This window comes from Miniopterus schreibersii (genome assembly GCF_964146895.1).
Source record: "Miniopterus schreibersii genome assembly, chromosome: 11".
Taxonomy (NCBI): Eukaryota; Metazoa; Chordata; class Mammalia; order Chiroptera; family Miniopteridae; genus Miniopterus; species Miniopterus schreibersii.
Window position 1 is genome coordinate 27,408,073 of NC_138111.1, and position 21,976 is coordinate 27,430,048.

Consider the following 21,976-nt stretch of genomic DNA (forward strand, 5'->3'; position numbering starts at 1 on the left):
GATAAGAGCATAATCTCAATGCAGCTGGGTCAAAGATATGCTATCCTACACAATTCACACTAGAGGGACATGTAACAATAGTAAAATTATATCTGTTTAGAATTTTACAGTTTATATGATTCCTATTTTATCATCACAACAACCCTGTAAGGTACGAGAGAAAAATGATTATTCTGATTTCAAAAATAAGAAAAATACAGCTGAGAGAGGCTAAATGCTTTGACTAAGGTCACTTTGAGTAGGTTTAAAAGGGGGTCTTCGATTTATAAAGTTAATGCTCTTTTTACCACATGTTCATGACACAATGGAAAGATTATCTATTATGCATGTGTGCACACAGTCAAGACTGAGAAAACTCAAGATGACTTTCTATTTATATGACATATGCACACATGAAAGGGAAGAATTAATACTCACATTAGATAGGAAAACAGTATACACACACATACAAAAAATGGAAAGGTTTCTGAATATATACAGGCACAAGAAATATACACAAGAATAGGAAAGTTACCTGAGTACGTGCAAACATGCATGAGATAAAAGGACAGTTATCTATATATGTATGCACATGGAGGGAGAGATGGCTTGTGCATATTCATATAAGACGAATGAATGAGTTGTCTATATATGTATGTACACACAGAGAGAAATGAACAGGTTATCTATAAACATGTGAACATATCAAGAGAGAGAAGCAGATTATTTATATACAAGTTTGCACACATCCAGAGGGGTAAATGGGTTATTTATATACAGGGTGTCCCCCAAAAATGTATACACACATTTTGAATAATTATAAAGGTAGTGTTTATTAAAATACATTTCATTTTCAAAACTGAGCTATCAGCTGTTACAGTGTGCATGCATTTTTTTTAGGATACCTTGTATATACAGGAGAGTACCAAGGAAGAATAGATGGTCAGATCATCAACATATAAACACGCGCACATGAAGATTCCATCCTCAGTGCTGAGTATGCTATTTTTCACTCATTATAATGACCCCCACCAGCAAGTTGGCTCAAGCAGTTATATAATTAATGTAGCTGTTCCATATTCCACCCACAAACGCTTTGCTTTTTTTTGTCCCTGCTTGTCGTTCAGAGTCAAGTCATACACACTCGATATCACTTACCTTGCTGCTGCAACCAAAATAAGAGTTAAGAAAAATTTTAAAAAACCACAAAACATTAAAACCCCAAATACCCAAGTTTTAAAATGCAAGTGCTGTCTTTAAGAGGAAATCCATTCAGGAGCACTCCTTGGTTTGACAGAGAAGCCACAGGATGAACTTTCTAAGCCACAGCACGGCTGCCTGCCCAACCACAAACAGAGCCAAGGAGCTATTATTCTCAGTTGCACTCAGCTGGCTGGCTCCACGGTGCAAAGTTGATGATAGAAACAATGCCAAGCGGAGATCCTCTCATTGAAAGGCTGGGCAGGAGTCTCCACTGACTACAAATCTAGGAATCCAATCTGGTCCACGCCTCTCTGCTGATGGGATTCTGATGACCAGCCTGCTGAAGGCAACAGCAGCCAAACTTCAACTGGATGTGGAATTCTAACTCAATCGATTCCGGGCTCTGAGACAGAGACAGAAAGCAGGGCAGCTACTGCTCCTGCTGCTGCTCCTCCTCCTCTCCAGCTGCTTCCTGCCTGCAACCTCCCATAGGGCACCAGCCCTCCTCACACGTTCCTGGATCACACACCCCCTTCTCCAGCACACTCACGCACACATAAACCTCGCCAGCAAGCTCACTCACACACCCTTGGTGAGTGTCTCTCCCTCTCGCTATATATAGATCTTACTCTCTCCCCTCCCCCATTTCTTCCCTCATTTTTCTCCCCCCTCCTTTCTTCTCCCCTGCCTATCCACCTCTCTCATGCCTGGGCTATAGGATAAAAAGACAGAAGGTGGAGGCCTTATACTTTGAGGAGTTCCCGTTTCAGAGGAAACACAGAACAGCAAGAAACCACCAGAGCACAGTACAAAGGAAGTCTTCCCTTCTACTAAGACAATCTCTAGGTTTTATTGTGTGGTTGGTTGGTTTTGTTTTTTTGTGTTTTTGTATGTATATAATCTGCTGCCTTCATTTGGTGAATAGGTAAACTACCCAAGTGCAGTTAACATCAAATAGAACCATGTTCTCAGAGTAGATACCTAGTCCACTTCTTCCTGACCAGCCACAGTAAGAGAAGCAACTGGAAAACAAGAATGCCTTTAGGCTATGCCAAGGCAATGATTAGACAGAAGCAGGAGACGCTGGGTGGACTGAGATGGACCCTTTACTGCCGAAGTCACGATTACAGATTGTTTTGGAATTTAGAATTAGGAATCAAGTAGCCTAAAGTGATATCACACTGACCAAAAGCTGTCTAAGGATCAAGGCCCTGCTATCGTAATCCCAAATTTCCCAGTCCTTGCCAGTGGCATCCCTAGAGACTTGCTAGTCAGGTGGCTCTCACATGGCCCTAATTCCTAATAATTAACAATTCTGGTTAGCACTCATCAGGAAATGGAATGTCCTTATCTTTAAAGAGCACTCAAGTTGTTCACTGCAACATAATGCCAAACATAAGCCAAAGACTCTTGAAGCCCTGGAGCATAAAATGCCACATACATGAAATACATGACACCCCTTTCTAATCTGCAAACACACAACAGGAGAAACACAGTTTGAGCCCAGAGAACCCCAGAATTCACAATATAGGGCTCCAATCAGCCAATAACAAACCAGTGAAGCCACTCCTATTCCACTTCCTCTGAGCCTGTTGTAATGAGAAAAGAATCCCCTCTTTCTGATGCCAACAGCAGGTGGGCCAGTTTGATTCAGCCAGCATGCCCAAACCAGGCTCTCCAATCTTGCTACTTCTGCTGCCCTGCAACATTCCTCGTGACAATCCACAATAGAACACAGCCCTGTTATCCAGGAATCAGGTAGTTAGTATGGGGGCAACCCTAGAATCTGTCACTGTAGAACAAGCAGCCCTATATGGTAGATAAAATGAGCTTTTAAATTAAGAATGATTTCCTTGGCTTACCCAAGATCCTGAGGAGAAAGCACTGATTCCAGAGCCAACATTTGCCTCTCTACTGCCTTCTTTCAGTAACATTGCTTCCCCCTCAACCAAGTAAGAAAATTTATGTTCCAAGACATACTAAACAACCCATTTCTTAACCATCCACCTCATTATGCAGCCAACACTGACAGCAGAGCAAATACCTCCTAACCCAGTCAGGAGCTGGCTGGATGACAGAAGAAATAAGGATTGACAGTGCAACTTATAGCCACATCTGAATACAGAAAGGAAAAAAGAAACCTTGAAAACTGTCAAATTTCCATGGAAGTCACAGCCAATTTATTGTAAAGCTTCCCATATTTCTGCCAGGAGAAAGAGGTAAAGGGTTTAAAATAAGAAATATAGGGAAGACTGATTAAGTCAGAATTCCCTCCCCAATCCTGCAGCCACTCATAAAGAGCCCAGAGCAGAGGCTGTCATTACTAAATTTGCATCTGGGCTTCCTAGACTGAGGAGAAATTCAAATCTCAAGACTGAGGAAGATCCTCAGAGCTAGAACACTGCCCAAAAAAACTACTTCTTCCTGCCTCATCCATTAGTGGCTCCAGGACCTGGCTGAGGCCTCTAGGTGCTATACCAAAGGCTAATGTGACCCTGTCTTGTCCATCTGCCTATCCAAACATCTTCTAAGCAGTTTGGGGTTTCCAGACAAAGGCTTGGACAGAAGATGTATTTAGGACATGGGGCACAATAAATCTACTATCTCTAGTTAAAGTCATGGCTTTGACCACAAACTACCTTTGTATCTTTTCACCTTCCCATGTTTCAGCAAAAGCAAGAAGGAGAATAAGTGGGAAATAGTGAGTGTAAGCTCTGGTAAACAAGCAGGGCTCCTTCTGCCATAATTCACCAGGGCCCACAGAGTACCAGACAGCATATGACCAAAGAACAATCAGACCTCCTTCAGTGGACTAGCCTTTTGGGAAAGACACAATTTCTGTTTCCTGAGCTGAATGAGCAACATTGCAGCCCCCTTGTCACAGTGGATCTGGCTCTTGGGAATCCTGGGCAGGCTAAACGGATGGGGTGCTTTTCAGAGGTAAGAAATAGCACAAGCACCCACCTCACTTGGGAAGCTTCCTCAGAGCAGGGCTGTTTAAGAACTAGTTGGGCAGAACTGGAAAAACAGATTGGGTTAAGAAGGAAAAGCATTTATCCAGAAGCTGTGAAATGCTCTGAACAGATATTCTCAAGGTCTGGTTCCCAATTTAAATCTTTGCAAGGATCTTTGCCTAGAGACAGATGAGTCAAGATGGAAATTCAATATGAGACACCGACACTCACGCAGAGTTGTGGGAAGGTTCAGAACTGCAGGAGCTCTAAGGGGAACCGAATGGGTGGGTTAGTCAGAAGACCACCTGGTACACAGAATTCATCCTCAGCTAAAGCATTTGAGTGGTGTCACAGGGCTACTGGAGGAGGGGCTCACCAACCACAATTTTCCCCTCTCATACAAACTATTATAAGTCTCCCTGGGGCTAGATACAACTGGTCCGGAAGCAAAGAATGTGCCTGCTCCATACCAGGCCTGCCTTTTCAGGTGTCACTGCTAGAGAGTGGCTGCGTCAGGACCAGCAGGTGCCTACCTATCTCCCAATGTTTACAATCACAAATGCAGGGTGGAAAGGATAGGTGGAGCCCAAGTCCACTTATGCAGGAATAAGCCTGTGACTCTTCCTTCTCTATCACTAAGTGAAGCCAGAAGCAACATGAAGAAGCTGACATGTGGTCACACAACTGGGACCTGTTTCATGAGGAAAATGGTTTGTTTTGGTGGCTGAGAAACACCATTTTCCCCCCTGTAGAATTATGCTCTCCAAAAACCACTCAAAAATTATATGCAGCAGAGAATGGGCAATGGAAGACGATTCTCCTTCCTCCCTCAGGAACATGCTACCCTAGGGGAGTGATGAGCCTGGCAGAGATGGCTGACTTTACTGATGTGCTCAGACATAGCTGCTACATAGCCTAAATCAGACCTGACAAACTGCAAGGCAGGCCTAAGGAGTCACAAACTGCTGACAAATTTTAGTCCTACACTCAGGTCAAGCACCATCCTTATTAGCAAAAACTTGAACATAAAGAGCTGACAGCCCAGCCGGGCATGGCTCAGCGGTTGAGTGTTGACCTAGGATCCAGGAGATTATGGTTCAATTCCCAGTCAGGGCACATGTCCGGGTTGCAGGCCTGATCCCAGTCGGGGGCGTGCAGGAGGCAGCCGATCAATGATGACTCTCTCATCATTGATGTTTCTATCTCTCTCTTTCCCTCTCCCTTCCTCTCTCTGAAATCAATAAAGATATTTTTAAAAACAAAAAAAGCTGATAAGCTCCTCAGGACTGCCCAGCTGAACAGTTAGGTTTCCAGTCTGTACCTCCAAAGGCTATGGCCGCATTTCCATCCCAAGATCAAATGATTAAAAACTCATAATCAAAGCATTCTGCTTGTTTCCTCCCCTCTCACATAAACCTGGTCAAAAGTCACAGCACCTGGATTTAGGACTAAGGCTGATTCTGAACTAGTATCTGTTTATACATGTCCCAGACCAACCTACAAAATGCATTGGCCCTGCGTCAGTCTCTGTACCCCAAGGAAGCCAAGGGGCCATATGCTGAGGATTCTCTAATGGGAATCCAAAATTTGAAATTTCATGAGTAAAGTTAACCTCTTGTACTAAAAGGAGACTATGTTCTAACTGGCTTAATATTGATTGAATATCCCCTTCAGTTCTAAACCCAAATCTGGAGAATCCTCTTGGTGTAGGGTCCTGTTTCTAAAGCTTTTCAAAATATGTCCCTAGCCAGCATATAAAAAAGGGAAACTTGGACATAGGGGAAGACAATATGAAAAGACACAAAAGGAAGATGACGATCTACAAATCAACGAGAGAGGACTAAACAGATCCTTCCCTCCCAAACCTCAGAAGGAACCAACCCTGCGGACACACCTTGATTTTGGACTTCTAGTCTCCAGAACTATGAAATGATAAATTTCTGCTGTTTAAGCCACCCAGTCTGTATTACTTTGTTATGGCAGCCCTAGCAAACTAATATAGTACCTTTGAGAATTACTAATACAATTCTACCAAAAAATCATTTTAATAAATTATAAATGAGCCCTGGCTAGTGTGGCTCAGTGGTTAGAGCACTGGCATGCACATGGAAGTGTCGCCGGTTTGATTTCCAGGCAAGAGCATGTACACGGTTTGCAGGTTCGATCCCCGACCACCCTGGTCAGGGCATGTGTGGGAGGCAGCCAACTGATGTGTCTCTCTCACACTGATGTTTCTCTCCCTCTCTCCCCCCCACCTTCCTTCACTCTCTCTAAAAATCAATGGGAAAAATACCCTCAGATGAGGATTAAAAATAATAACAAATAAGTACTTATTAAGTACCTAGGTGTTATGCCAGGAATGATGAAAAGATAAGATCCTTGACCTTAGGGAGTTCATAACCTAATGGGGAAAATATTATGGCATTCAGTATAGGCGCATGAGGGAGAAGAATGTTAGTTAAAGTTTGTGCTTGGGAAACTGGCAGTGCCATTTACTGAGAAAGGGCATAGAGGAGATGAGGTAAAGGAGAAAGAAAAGACAATGAGTACAGTCTGAACATATTATATGAGGTGCCCATAAAAATTCTGGTGACAATATCCATAAGCAGCTGGATATAGGAGTCTGGAGCTCATAAAAGAGGACTGAGGTAGAGATGGCAATTTGGAATTCATTGGTGTATGGGTAAAGACATGAGATTATCTAGAGAAGAGAATAAGATAGAAATGGAGCCCTGGGAATCACCAAGTTCTAAGGGGCAAGCAGAAAAAGAGAAATGCTATCAAAGAAACAAAGATGGAGCTGTCAGAAATAAGAAAGAACTTGGAGGGAAAGATATCCCAAAAACCAAGAAGGAAGAATGTTTTAGTGAGAAACCAGTCAACACTTTTATGTCACCTGTCACAAGAAATGCTTCAGGATGTTGGTTGTCATCTGGAATGCCCTTTGTCACCTCTGGCTGTTTATATCTGAATGTCCTTAGGTGTGAACCAAATAAATACATTTCTCTAGCATGCTTGAAGACAATAACCAGAAAAGGAAAGCAGAAGCCTAAGGAATCGAGGAAGATTATTTGCGACAACTTACCTCTTCCCTTTGGCTTCAAGAAGTCTTATTTTACACACTATGACAATAGTTCAGGGTGTGCCTGTTTTGGAAGGTGGAAAACCTCAGCTGCATTGTTTACAGAAAGAATACAACTTGCCACTTACAAGGAGCCATGGATCTCCTATTGACATATACTTGTAAACATAACATAGGAAGCAAGTTATCCCTTGATTCCCATCTTTCTAAGCTCATATTATTTTATTCCTGTGACATTTCCTGATAATAACTGCTGACTCCTCTGACAAGACTTCTCCAACCACGCTAATTCAAAGGGTTGCTCCATATTTTAAAGTCCTATGGCAACAATTTTCTACTATAAGTGTTAATCATTCCCTTTGCAACCAATTACTTATGGCCTTGTAATACTACTTCGTACTTTTAAGCAACTGTTCCACAAAACTTTGCTATCTACTAAATATGAGAAGCTATGCTAGAAATTGCAATCAGTTCCTGACCACAAGTGCAATCTAGCAAAGGAGTGAAACCCTATATGTATGCAAGAAAGCTGAAGTAACAAGAAAATAGGTGGCCAGGAATAGGATCTCTGAATCCATGAGCTCCATTTTTCTACCTAACATGTATTAGGCCCCCAAGGCATATCAGGCAGGGAAGATACTCCATGTGAATACTCACTCAATTTCTAAGATCAGACTCAAACTCCTGCATTGCCTCTCCCCTTGATAAGCTGGGCTGGACCATAAAGATGTCTTTAACAAAAAAACAATTCAAAAAAACAGGTGAAGCAGTTTGCAACTTGACCCCTTGCTCCACATCTTTGACTGGACATATGAATTTCTCTCAGTGCAAGAGGAGGTACTAAAAAAGTATATCAAAGGCTCAAAGCCGTTTTCTCAACCTGCCTTTTCATGCCCTGGTTTGTTCCAACTGACAGAGCTTCTGCCTCTAGCATTGTAGCCCAATTAGAGTGCCTATCTGTTCTTTGGGCCTGGAGTGAGAGGGCAGCTTTCAGCAAGCCCTAAAGGTTGGAATAAGTGACTAATATGTATATATCATAAGAGACGCAGATAAAATGTATGAAAATTTGAGACAGGAAAATATTTCCAGCTTTCAAGGAGCTAATTTGGATGGGAATCAGGGAAGGCTCTGTGAAAGAGGTGATATCTGAGATTGATCCTGAAGGCTAAATAATATTTAGATATGTGGAAACTAAAGGGAAGAAAAGGCATTCAAGGCAGAGGACACAGGATGAGCAAAAATATGAAAAAGAGAAAAAAGAAGGTATGTTGTTGAAAAGAAAAGGAAATTAACGTTTACTGAATGCTAACAACATGCCAGGCCCTGCTCTACATATATTATCCTATTTAACCTATATCCAATCACTGAGGCAAATGATACTATTATAGGACAATGAAAAGCTAGGAAAATTCCAGGTAAAGAGAAATAGGGAAACTGAGGCAGGAGAATTAAACAAAGCCAAAAAGCTTTGCAGGCAGCTTGTAACAGGGTCTTATCTTGAGATCAAAGGGTTAAAACCTCTTCTCACAAAAGAATGCAGAAGAGGAGGGAGAAGGGAAAGGAGAGAGGAGGAGGTGGAGGTATCCTAATTCAACTTCACTAATCAGAGACTACTTAGTGCAAATCATCCTGAAGCTAGTAAGTGGTGGAACCATATTTAAAACAGTAGGGAGGAGGGGGAAAGAAGAGGGCAGTCTATCTCATCCCACTGTTTAAACAGAAAGCCAGCAGTTAGGATTTAAGTGCCAAATTGCCAGGTGCTTCCCATAAATTGTGGAAAAGCCATAACAAAGAAAAGGGGGAACTTCAGAGTTAATCTGTACCAGGATATCTACCAGGGGAATTAAAAAAAAACTTACAGACAGGAGAGTATATAAGGCAGAAACTCCCGACCCCACTCACTCTTCAGATTAGCTGAGAGCCCATCTGTGCTTCATAAACCAGATGTATAGATTTGCTTGCCTTGTTTCTTTAATAAATGTGTATCCTTTAATTATTTTTTAAATAAATTCACTAGCTTTAATTTTTTAAATATATTGGCTTCATCACAACACAATCAGAGTCTCTCATTTAAATTCATTTATATGATGGGTGGAGGGGGAGAGAGTAACCAAAGAATTTATATGCATATATGCACAACTCAAGGACACCGACAATGGTGGGGAGAGGGACTGGGGAAGGGAGAAGGATGGGGTGGAATGGGTCATTGGGGAGATAAAGGGACATTTGTAATATTTTAAACAAAAATTTAAAAAAAAATTAAAAATAAATAAATAAATTCATTTATATGAGAAAACAAATATCAAGAATAGAGGTTGGGGACAGCCCTTTCCCTCTGACTCAGGGGGCTGTGTGATAATACATCTCTGGTGTCTGTGAGAGGTGCCTGTCACAACACCCTACTTATAGATTAGAAAACTAAGTTTCTAAGAGCCTGGGTAACTTGCCTAAGCCTAAGTAAGGTAACACAGCTAGTAAGTGGTGGAACCATATTTCAAACTCAGTCTCTGGCTGATTTCAAGGCTCAGCTTCTTCCAACTATACAATGTGGCCTCAGGGTTAACAAGGTTAGAGCAGGTTGGACCAAGTCATGGGTGGTCATGGATATCAGGCAAAAAAGGTTGAGACTATAATTTAACTACTAATGGAAAGAAAATTTAGTGTTTTTTCTTTTTAGAAGAAACTTTCATTCATTCATTCGTTCATTCATTCACTCACTCACAATCTGTTATGTGAGCTTGCTAGGTGACAGGCATCAGGGATATAAAGTTAATTAGACACAGTTCCTAGACTGTATTTCCATGCTATTTTCATTTAGAATTTATTTAAAGTTTTTATTGCATTATAAACATACACACAGAAAAGTGCACAAAAGTACACCAATGTAAACACAAACCAGATCAAGAACAGAACATTATCAGAAGCCCCCTTATGCTCACATCTAGTCACTACCAGCCCCCACCCCAAAGGTAATAACTATCCTGAAGCCTGACACCACAGATTATTTTGCCTGTTTCTGAACTTCATATAAGAGGTATCATATAGCATATATTCTTTTAAGAAATACGTAATCTGGAGGGCATGCTCACACAATTCCAGGACAATATGATAAACACCAAAATTGACTATATATGAAATGCTAAAGAAAAATAGAAAAACAAGTACCTAACTCCACCTGGGGACTCTGGGGAAAGCTTTAAAGGATGTGACATCTAAGTTGAGTCCTGAGCATAAATGGTAGCCATGACTCGTGCTCTGTTTCAGGAAGATAAATCTGGTAATGGTATATACAATGGATTCCAAGAAAAATAAATAAAAACAAAGAAACCATTTGAAGGCTAATACTATAATCTAAGCAGTAAAGAGGGCCTCAACACAAAGGGAAACAGAGAAAGATGAGACAGATAAAAGAAATCACAGAGACAAAAAAGAGCAATATCTGGCAAATGATCCAATGTGGGAGGCAAGATAGAAGGAAGAATGACACCATGCATTTGAGTGGGTGACTAGCAGAATGATGGTGATTTTAATACAAATACAGAACAAAGGAAGAGGAATAGGCCCAGAAGGGAAGTTTCAAACACTAGAAAATTGTGGTGAAAATAACTAGTAGATAACTAGAACATAACTTTGCAGGAGAGAGATGATTCATTTTCTGTCTTAATGATCATCCCTGAGAAAATGCTGATCCATCTCTCAGGCTGACCAGCTGCAATCTTGGATCTCCTGGGATTGCTCCATTTAAGCACTGCCCTTCTAATCTATATGCTCAGTTCTATCTCTGCTTACTAAGCCTCTCCTTCCTCAGCTTTCTTTAGCAACCTAAGAGTTTCTGGCAAGGCTTCCTCACGACCTACCTCCATGCCTTCTTCTTCACTGTCCCTTCCACCTGGAACACCCACCCACCTGCTGCCACCACAGTCTCTGTTTCTAGAGCTAAAAGTCTCACCTCCTCCCCCAGATTTTTCTGCAGCTAAGCCAAATAAGGTACAGAATCATATTCATTCTACCCACGCTACCAACATTACTGCCTCATCAGCATTAGCAATGTCATCAAACACTTATTAAGTACATATGGCCAGGTACTCAGCTAGCCCAGATACAGAGATGACCTATATGATCTCTTCCCTCAAGTTGCTAACACTCTTATAGGAATAGCATAAGGGTAGATAGGTTCCTACGGTAGTTTCTCAAAGTCTACGGAATGCAGTATCAGCTAAAGAAGTATAAGTGTCCTATAAAACTTACAGGATATATTCAATTCACAAATAATCAAAGAAATGCAAATTAAAACAATGAGATATCACTATTCTGCCAAATTGGCAAAATATTTCTAAAATGATAATAATGTTGGTGCAGCATATTCAAATACTCAAAGTACAAATTGGAAATTTTTTCTGAAAACACATCTAGAAGTTTATCAAAAGCCTTTAAAAGGTATATACTCTTTAATTCAGTAATTTATTTTATTTTATTTATTTATTTATTTAAATATATCTTTATTAATTTCAGAGAAAGGAAAGGAGAGGGAGAGAGATAGAAACATCAATGATGAGAGAGGCATTGATCGAGCCCACAACCCAGGCATGTGCCCTGACCGGGAATCGAACCCTGATCGCCTGGATCCCAGGTCAACACTCAACCACTGAGCCACGCCCGGCCGGGCTTTAACTCAGTAATTTATTTGACTACTTTGAGAAAGCTAAGTTAAAGAAATAATCAGAAATTAAAACAGACTTATACATAATGATATTCATAACAGCATTATTGATTTTAGTAAAGAAACAAGAGAAATTATATGGAACATCTACCTGATGGAATATTATTAATCTATTAATAATCATTAAATCATGTTTTCAAAAATATTTAATAACCCAGATTAAAGCTCAAAAAAACAATCTAAATGATAAAAAATATAAATCCACACATAATATGGTCTGGATTCAGTAACTTTATATTCATGTACATGAAAATTATATTTAAAAACACAGCTAATTTAATAGTTAATATTTTGCTGTTATTGGCTTTAGGTTCTTGCTTTGGGAAAAATAAAAATAGGAATAATTAAGAGAAGATAAAGAAGCACAGGGAAACTTCTGTGGAAATGCTGATGGACTTTTCTGGCTAGTTAAGCATCCATAAAAGATTGGCTAAATATTCTGCTAGGTTCTACACTGGGCTCTAGAACACCAGCAATAAAAAGTATAGCCCCAACATTTAAGAATCTTACAAATACACAGAGAAGTGAGACATAACAGCAAACAAGTAACTCCATTACATCATGGCAAATGCCAATCTAGAAAATGTATGCACAGAGCCTGGAAGCTTTATGCAAAAAAACTGACACCTGAGTGGGTTTTAAAAGATGTGAATGAAAAGTGAGCTAGGTGGCCCTGGCCAGGTGGCTCAGTTGGTTGGAGCATCATCCCATACACCAAAAAAAGTTTCGGGTTCGATTACTGGTCAGGGCACATTGCGGATTTGGTCCCTAGGGCATATACGGGAGGCAACCAATCAGTGTTTCTCTCTCACATTGATGTTTCTCTCTCTCCCCCTCCCTCCCTTCTTCTCTCTCTAAAAGAAAAAAAAAAAAGAAAGAAAGAAACATAGTCTCGGGTGATGATATTAAAAAAAGTGATCTAGGTGATGAAAAAGAAAATATATTCTATGTATTCATGTCTGAGAAACAGCAAGTATAAAGTCTCTGAGAATTTGAAAAATAAATAATTTTATATGTTAGAAGTATTGATGAAACAGAACGGTAGAAAGAGGTAAGACTGCAAAAGCATATTGGTTCTATATCGGGGCTTTTCAAATACTTTTTGTGAGGGATCTGTTTTTTTATTCCCAATATGTCATATAGACTGGCATTTTTGGTCTACACCCTCCCTGTTCAATGAAATGAGACCATTGATCATGTGATTGATGTCCAGCAATCCAAATTGCCTCTAAATGTTCATTTTCAATTCCAGTAATTATTTCAACAAAGACTAGAAACAAACTTCCTGGAGTGTTGGTCCATGGACTACACTGAGCTGGATCACAAAAGTTTTATTTTAGCCCTAGCCAACTTGGCTCAGTGGGTAGAGTGTCAGCCTGCAGACTGAAGGGTCCTAGGTTTGATTGTGACCAAGGGCACATGCCTCAGTTGTAGGCTTGATTCCCGGCCCCAGTTGGGGTGCATGCAGAAGGCAACCAATCCATGTGTCTCGCTCACATCGATGTTTCTCTCTCTCTCCCTTCCACTCTCTCTGAAAAGCAATGGAAAAAATATCCTCTGGTGAGGATTAAAAAAATAAAAAATAAAAACTCACACTGCAGTCAGATTTTTAAAAAAGTTTTATTTTATCATGAAGGCAATGTGGAGACATTGTTAGTATACTTTTTTCTGGTTTCCTCTTTTTAAGTCATAGTTTTAATACATAATTTATAATTCTAAAAGAAAAAGTACTATTATTCTACTATTAAATCAATACAATCTCTGTTGAAGGTAGACACCCTTTGGGGTAGTCATTAAATTGTTCACAAATCCTTCCCTATCTTTTTAAGCACTATTAACTTGAAATTAAATATGGCTTTATGATGTGCTTTAGTCAGGGAAGTGTGAGCAAAAGTGACATATTGTATCTTTTGGGCAGAAGTTGTAAGAGCCAGAGTGCAATTTGCTATTCTCTCTTTCATTTGTTATCCTTTCTTTCCCCCTACCACCAAGACTGGTAATGTTCTAGGTGCAGGATACACCATCAGCCTGGATTGCAGAGAAAACACACTTAAAGCAGAACTTAAGAACATATAGCATGACAAGCAGCATAAATAAAATAAACCTTTGTTGTTTTAAGCCACTGACAAATGGCGGACAATCTGGCAATATATATCAAAATTACAAATGTATATCCCCCACTCAGATACACATGCATACATGAAAAATGACATATGTAAAAGGTACTCACTTATAACAATTGACTGGAAACAACCAAATAAACACAGAGAAAACTTATATACTTGTAGTATATTTATACAGTGGAATATTATACAGCTGTTTGAAAAAGAAAAGTACCCTTAGAGCTAATACAGAAGAATCTCTAAGTGAAAAAGCAAGATGTTCTCAGTGTGTATAATATACCACTTTTGTAAAAAAAAATAAAATGGGGGAAGATTAGAATATATATTCATATTTGCTTACACTTGCATCAAGAAATTCTAGAATAATAAGAAACTAACAAAAATATTATCCCGGGGAGAACATTAAGGGGTGACTAGATGCAACTTCCAACTACTCAGGGGTAAAATCCTTGGTGTCATACTTCTTACTGTCTCACAACCTCAAACAATCTGTCAGCAAAAATCTCATCTTGAGTATAAATGGTGCACTTCTGCTTCTATCTTAAACTGTTATCAAATCTTTCTCTGAACTCTGGTTTGCCTTTCTTCTCTTGGCAACACTTAATCACCTTCCAGTTACATTACTTGTGTTAAGAATATATTTATAATTGTTCTCTTATTCAATAAAGTGGCAATGGTTCTTAATTACTCATAAATGAACCATAATTTTCCCTAAATAATTCCAAGCTTTGGCAATTCTTTTTAGGTATTCTTTTTGAGAGACTCTGAATCGTCTCTTAAAAAGAAAAAGTTATAACAAACTGTTTCTGATCCAATATGTATTCTTATTTTTCTCATTCAGGACTTTTCTTTTATGTGAAGGTTATTTATTTTACTTTTCTTTATACAAGAATTGCAAGACCCGTACTTCTGAAAACTTAGAAATAAAATATTAATAAATATTATGACATTGACTCCATAAACTTTCACTCTAAATGTTTATCTCACCTCAGTCTAGGTCAAAAGACTCCCAATGTTTATGGTTTAGCAGCCCTTATTGATAAAATTTGTTTTAGCATACATCTCTCAATATGTGTATATTCATTTAAAAATTATATACATGTATAATTGTATTAATATATTCAATACAATATAAAAATTTTAATGTAAAAGCATAAAAGAAACATTTAAGATTTGTTAATGATACAAAAAATATTTTTTGCTCTCACTAAAGTATTAGCAGTAGTAATATCTTTAGTGAAAGCAAAGTGATACAATATGCTTCATTATTTTTGAAATCTTAGTTTAACATTTAGTTATAGAATGATTTGAAAGTCTAGTTCCACATTCAATTATTTCAATACTTAGTTTTCATAGCTGTCACAGCTAAAAAAAGATACTGATACATCAGTCAAATGAAAAATGTACAATTATTTCCTACATACCAATTATTTAAAGATTTTGTTGACATTTGGCAGTTTTCATCTTCTCTAATGTCTTACAAAATAGTCAGAAATATTTTTATACTTTTAACAAATAAGTTCCAACCTCACTGAACTTTTCATTAGAAAGGTTTTTAATACATTACTGGCCTCTTTCCAAGATTTTAGAACATGCAGTTATGAGTTTTTATAGGTAACATTCATTGTTCCTGATAACAAAAGAACACACACACACAAAAGGAAGCATTTTCAAACATCTGTATTGAAAATGCTTTTTCCAAAGCAGCTACTTTTTTAATAGTTTTTAAAACATTATCTTCTTGCTGAAGGGTAATATTAACAATGCTTATACAAAGGTAGAAAAAATTTGACCATCAAAATAAATGATAGTAAGGAATTCATGTAATAAATTAGGAATCCTTGAGTCCACACTGATATAATTTGATGGGAGAAAAGGGATACCTCTTTCTTATAGTAGAATGCCAATTAATGAATGTAGAAAGGATAACGGAAATAGAAAGTTACCATTTGGCTGATTATGGTACTAAAAATAGCATATAACTTTATCTTCAGACTCTTGACCCACTAGGTTTATTTGATTTTCATTAATCAGCATAGAAGAAAGACTATGGCCACCTCCCATCATCTCTTAAGGCTCTAGCTTACTTGTCATACATTCCCAGAAACGCACTAAGAAGATGACTAATCACTGAATGCTGCTTTAGCACCATATGTCTACCAATTTCAAAGGGAAAAATTATGCCAGCTAGTATTAGAGCAATAGATTTCCTACCTCCTGCAGCTGGAGTCGAACCTTGGTAACTGCTCGAATCCAATGTGCTCTGGCTTGGGTAAATGGCGAAGATGCCTTCTCCTCAGGAAAACTTGTAAAAAAAAAAAAAAAAAAAAAAAAATTTCCTTAAAAATAGCCCAGGCCACAAGGTAACAATGTTCAAGGCAAAACTGCCATATATCTAAAATAAAATGGTTTATATTCATGCCTATACTTGTTTAGTGATTCAGGCCACTGAAACAGCATAATCCTGAATATCTAATGTGAAAAAAAATCCTCTCTGAAATGACAACTCCTTTGAGCTTTTCATCTGTTCTTCCTCTTCCTTCCCCCTTCTTCACCCACCCAATGAGGCATCTCACTGGGACAGTCAGGGATCAGGACACTAGTAGCAATGACAAGGGCCCTTAGTCAATGTCTAGAATTAAAACTATGCAGAGAGGTGTGTAATAACTCTCTCACCTCACCTCTCAAGACCAACAGTCTCCCTTTGGGGTTCTACATAGCATCCTTAGGGCAGAATTTTGTCCCTGAAAATCCTTTCTGCTCCACTACGTATTATGGAAGGCTTACCAATTCCTAGACTACATCAAAAGTGGTAAGAAAAAAAACAGCCCTTTTTCTGCCATTATCTTATTCCTTGAGCTGCCTCAGGAACACCCTCAGTGAAATGAACAATAGATATAACAAAGCAGCTTTGAGACAGAAATACTACCCTGTATTAGAACAAGTCATCATCCAGGTTCCTTAACTGTGGAATAGTGGTTGATTCTTGGTGATAATGCTTCTCCTGTCTCTCACTGTGGTATACTGCCAAGGCAACAAACAAGTGTCTACCATCTAGATATGTAAAATATATATGCTGGGCTCTTAATGTGATCTAACTGGGTTAATTGTTCTAAACCATTTGCAGGCCCTCTGGCCAAGGTAGAACTGGACTTCGTTTGCACAGCTAGGATCTGAGAGGACACAGCCAGTAAAGAAGGACAAAAACTCATGCTGGTCACTTCTGTTGTTCTATGAAGAACTCTACCCAGACAACAGTAACTGCCAAGTCTAAGTTTAACAGGAATAAAAACTTTATACTCTCTGACTAACCATGAAATAGAATAAAATGTACTAACAAACTAATAAAAGAAATTTACATCCTGACAGTTTCCTTATAAGCATATTGCAGGCATCAGCAGTTCCAGTTCCTGCTTGTATAAGAAACAGTCTTGACTGCAACTGCAGTTGATGCAGATTACCCAACTGCAGGAATTTGGCTAGCACTGACCAGTTCCAGTATGCTAACATTAAAGATCCATATCAGGACCAGCAAGGATACTGCCTGCATGTCCAAAGCCCTTCCTCCTGATCTCTTTGTTCTGCTTTCCCTCCTCTTCCCTATAAAAACCCCTGCCTACGATGAGATGCTAAAATGGGCTTGACGACAAGTCCTCCATCTTCTCAGGTTACTGGCACTTGAATAAACCTCTTTCCTTTTCACCAGCATCTGTCTTATGAGTTTGGCTTTCATGGCGGGAGGCAGCAGAATCTTGGTTCCAGTTACATAAGGTCTACAAAGAGCCATCTTTCAGTGGGTTGTCAACCCAGTAAAAAGCTGGTCCAGAGCTCAGTCTGAAGCTGGATGTTTCATCTATTAGATGAGCCACCAGAGATGACTAAAGATCAGGAAAAAGTAAGGAAAAAAGAAAATATGTTTATACCTTCAGTGGTGGAGTTGACACACCAACCGTTCTCTAACTCTTACCTTGTAATCAGCATTCCTTGCTCTAATCTTTCAGTGAGAGGCTTTATTATTATACCTTGACATTTGGGAATCTAAGCCACACCTACTCCTTATCACTAGATAAGCGGTTTTCAACTGGGGCAGGGGAAATCTGACAATATCTGGAAACATTTTGGGTTATCACACTGAAGGTTGCTACTGGCATCTAGTGTGTACAGATCAGGGATGCTACTAAACATCCTACAATTCACACAATCGCATCTCATTACAGAGTTACCTGCCCCAAGAGTTATCTATCAGTAATGCCAAGACTGAGAAACCATGCTCTGCCCCAACCTATCAGCAACATTACTGACCAATTTAGCTCAATAATAACACTAAAACTCTGTACTAAGTTTCATTAGAAGACTGTTAAAAGGACACATTTAAAAATTTTCTTATGAGTACCAACTGTCAGATACACTGCTAGGCCTTGGGGAGGCAGAGGGATGGATTAGATCTGGCTTTGATATCAATTCTATCTCAACTCAGTCCTACTTTTCTCAGCCAGGAAAACAAACAAACAAAAAGTAATGTTAACAAAATAATTTTAAACATTAATATGCTGGTAAGCCTATCTCATTCTAAGCAGTTCCTCTGAATTAAATAATCTGCAGGGCTCAGATCAGTTCCAGACCTGGTGGCTGCCATATGTAGGGTCAACTAGTAAGCCAAGAACTGCAGATTCAAAAAAGCCTGGTACACTGTAGCTAACTACAAAGGTCCCAAGTATTCTTAAGAGATCCTCAAAATATCTTGAGTCTTACACCAAAAATCAAAGGAAGCAATGTAGAGCTAAGCCTCAGTATCCTGATCACCACCTATCCAAACTGTAGGGGAGAAAATGAAAAGCACTTATATTTAGCAATATAACAGGGTAGATACTGAACTCCTCAAGGCAGTCATCACCTACCTTTCCTGGGGGCCTAGGACATGGTCTTTGTGTAGCACCAGATCTGGGGTAGGATGGGTTGTGACATCTTTCATCTCCTTGAGTTCACATGCTCTCCCCTTTTCTTCTTCACCAGTCACCTCCAAGGCTTTATCTTGTTCTCCAAAACCCGCTTGGCCATCTCTGGAGAAGCTACCAGAGCTGTGGCAGGAATGAATGGAGTCCCTCTCCCGATGGTCATCATCTTGTTCATGGCACTGGTCTAGTTCACTCAGCTGAGAGCTTCCTTGGCTCACATTACAGGAGGAACCATACCTACTACTGCTGGTGGGGCTATGAGAAGGAGAGGAAGACAGATGGGTAAATAAATGCAAACTAAGGACCAGGGCAAAAGTAATAGGTTAATCCAGAAACTAATGATTGTATCAGTGGCAAGAATCACAAACAGGAGGTTCCTGGGAAAGGAGGACCAAACTTTACAATCTAGAAGAACTAGTCTCTACTCAGCAGTCACAACAAGGAAAAAACACATGCTGGGTTCTCAAACAGCACTTAACCTCAAACCAGCAATTGACTTTGAAGAACACTTCATCTTAATGTGATATTTATAAGTAGATTAAAAATTATTTAAAAGTCTATTGTTAAAAGCCTAAAATTCTTTACCCAGACTTCTAATGAAACTTGTCCAGTGGCTATGATTAAAGTTTCTTAATTTCCACCTAGTAATATGGATGAACTCTACTTCCTTTTGCTATTATTTGTTAAATTGAGGTCCCCTTTCCTTCCTCTACAGTTGTAAATGTGAATGCTAATGCCTTAGGATGAGCAAAGGACACTGGACATGTTCCTTCAGTTATCTCTCAGCCATCTGCACAGTAAGATAATGGAAGCCACTGGGAGATAGCGGTTAGGATCAAGAAATTCCTCGGGATTTCATTGGCCATTCATCTCATGAATGTTACAATATCCTGAAAGCATTCAGAATGTCCCAACGATAAACTTCCCCATCTGTAACTGAGTTGCTCTCAGGACATAGCTTAATTTTGGATAGAGTGGACAAAGTCTAATTCCAGGACCTAGGTCAGGGCCATATTAATGAATTTCTGTACCTGAAGAGAGGCCAGCCCAACCCTCTCCCAATCACCTGAATTCCCATACCCAGAAAGGAAATGTGTTTCCCTGCTATGAGAGAGAGCAGCTGTAGCAGAGAGTGTGGCAGTGAATCATGGCCAGAAAGAACAGAATCCAGAAGTTACTCCCTTCAGCCATATACTGAATCTAAGGGGTTCCGATCTATTCAATATAGAGGGACTTGGTGACGATCTACAAGATCTATCCCAGCCCATTTGGATAGTTCCATCCAAGTCAGGAGCCCTCATTTTACTTCTAGTATCCTGCTGAAAAGCCTCCATGCAAAGGACAAGGAATTTCCTTACCAGGGGGTCAAGCCTTCAACTAAAGGGCTTATGTTTACTCTGGGCCAAATGAAGATAAATGGTTGTTTCCCATGATATTTTCCCTATGGTTCCTCCCAAGTACCTGGTATTTTCAGGCTGAGTTCTGATCCTTCATCTCATGACAGCTGAACAAAAACCAGGTCACTGTTCTGAGTAGTTCCCAACATACACACACATACACACACACACAATACCTCCCCCTCTCTCTCCCCCTCTCTCTCTCTCTCTCTCTCTCTCTCTCTCTCTCTCACACACACACACACACACACACACACACACACACACACACACAATCTCTAAAGCCCCTGACTGGCTCCTTTGGACAGTTTTCGGCCAGAGGTCAAAGCATCATTCTTAAACTGCACTGCATGGTGTTTCTTCTTAGGAGAAATAATAGTACCCTTTGCAGATAGACCCTGAACAATGGTCCAGACTGAAGAACTACAGCAAGCAATAGCCCTGAGCTCCTGTGAGACTTTACTCAAAGCACGTATCAGACACCAGTCTCGTGGATAGTAAAAGACACGGACTGGAAGCTGTGCCAATCCATGTGGAAGAGGATATAGGACAGAGATTATCCCAAGCCATCCTTTGTACTTCATATTTTACTTAGTATCTTCATTGCCACTGGAGAAAGCATCTTAGAAGGCTTGGGAAAGGGAAGCAAAGTGGGTCTCTCTCCAGCTATTACAGATATAAGTGCCGAAGGCCCAAAGAAGCATCCTAGCCCATCATGTGGTTGTAATTAATATATGCTACTCAACTACTTGTTGCCTCTTCCTACTCCCCCTTCATTCCATGTTATATAAGGCAGAGCAAATCAAAGTGAGTAAATTTTACGGCCTAGCCTTTCCTTTAAGTAGGAAGCTCCTTGTTCCAATAAATTAAATTTGGCACTAGAGAGAAGGGAGAGGATGAAAAGACCCACACATTATTTCTTGTTACTTAACCTCTAATTAACATGAAGCTCGGGTGCTAGGAAAGACACAGGAAGGATAGAAAGCAGGCTGTGACTAATCTACCACTAAGTCACTGCATCATAAATGGTCAATTCTTTAAAACCATTTATGATGCTTTAGTTGAGAACAGGCCTTTTGCTGGTCTTTGGTTCCTCAGTGCCATGCAGAGTAACTGACAGCTGTACATTCAAAACACAGTCAGTGCTAGCAGGCACTGCCTTCTCTTCTTGTGTTTCTGGCTGGTGAAGTAGCTCAGAGACAGTGCAGTGCTCTTCCTCATGATTCCCTGAAGGACTGGTGAGGCCAGGGAGGTTACCTTTGGAACCCCCGTCTTCTCTAGAAGCTGGGATTTCCTGCTGGTTTTCCACTTCTCCAGGCCCTGAAAGCCCATGAGCACATATCCTTGTCTTGGCCTCCAGCTGCTCAGAGGTCACAGAGAGCTGACTAGAGACCTTAGGTGGCTCAGCACTGGCCCTAGACATTTGAGAAGACTCCAAAGCTTTGCCAGCCTCACTGGAATTAAGGTCCTGATAACTGCTGATAACCAAAACTGGAGCAGAGGGTTCTGTAGACATTTGTTCAGGGTCCCTTTTTTGCTCTTTTGGCCTTGGGAATAAAAGAT

The 21,976-nt window shown here is 39.8% G+C and overlaps 1 protein-coding gene across 3 annotated transcripts in view; it reads right to left on the minus strand.

Annotated features, from left to right (window-relative positions):
- The window catches only part of UNC13B (unc-13 homolog B), a gene marked incomplete at its 5' end in the record, with an annotated part of 145,656 nt that overhangs the window by 56,975 nt on the left and 66,705 nt on the right, over positions 1 to 21,976 (minus strand). For all 3 annotated transcript variants that reach the window (XM_081151120.1, XM_081151121.1, XM_081151119.1), the window contains 2 exons: positions 16,276 to 16,366; positions 18,960 to 19,271. In XM_081151120.1, the coding sequence (XP_081007246.1) occupies positions 16,276 to 16,366; positions 18,960 to 19,271 (403 nt within the window). The remainder of the gene's footprint in view (positions 1 to 16,275; positions 16,367 to 18,959; positions 19,272 to 21,976) is intronic.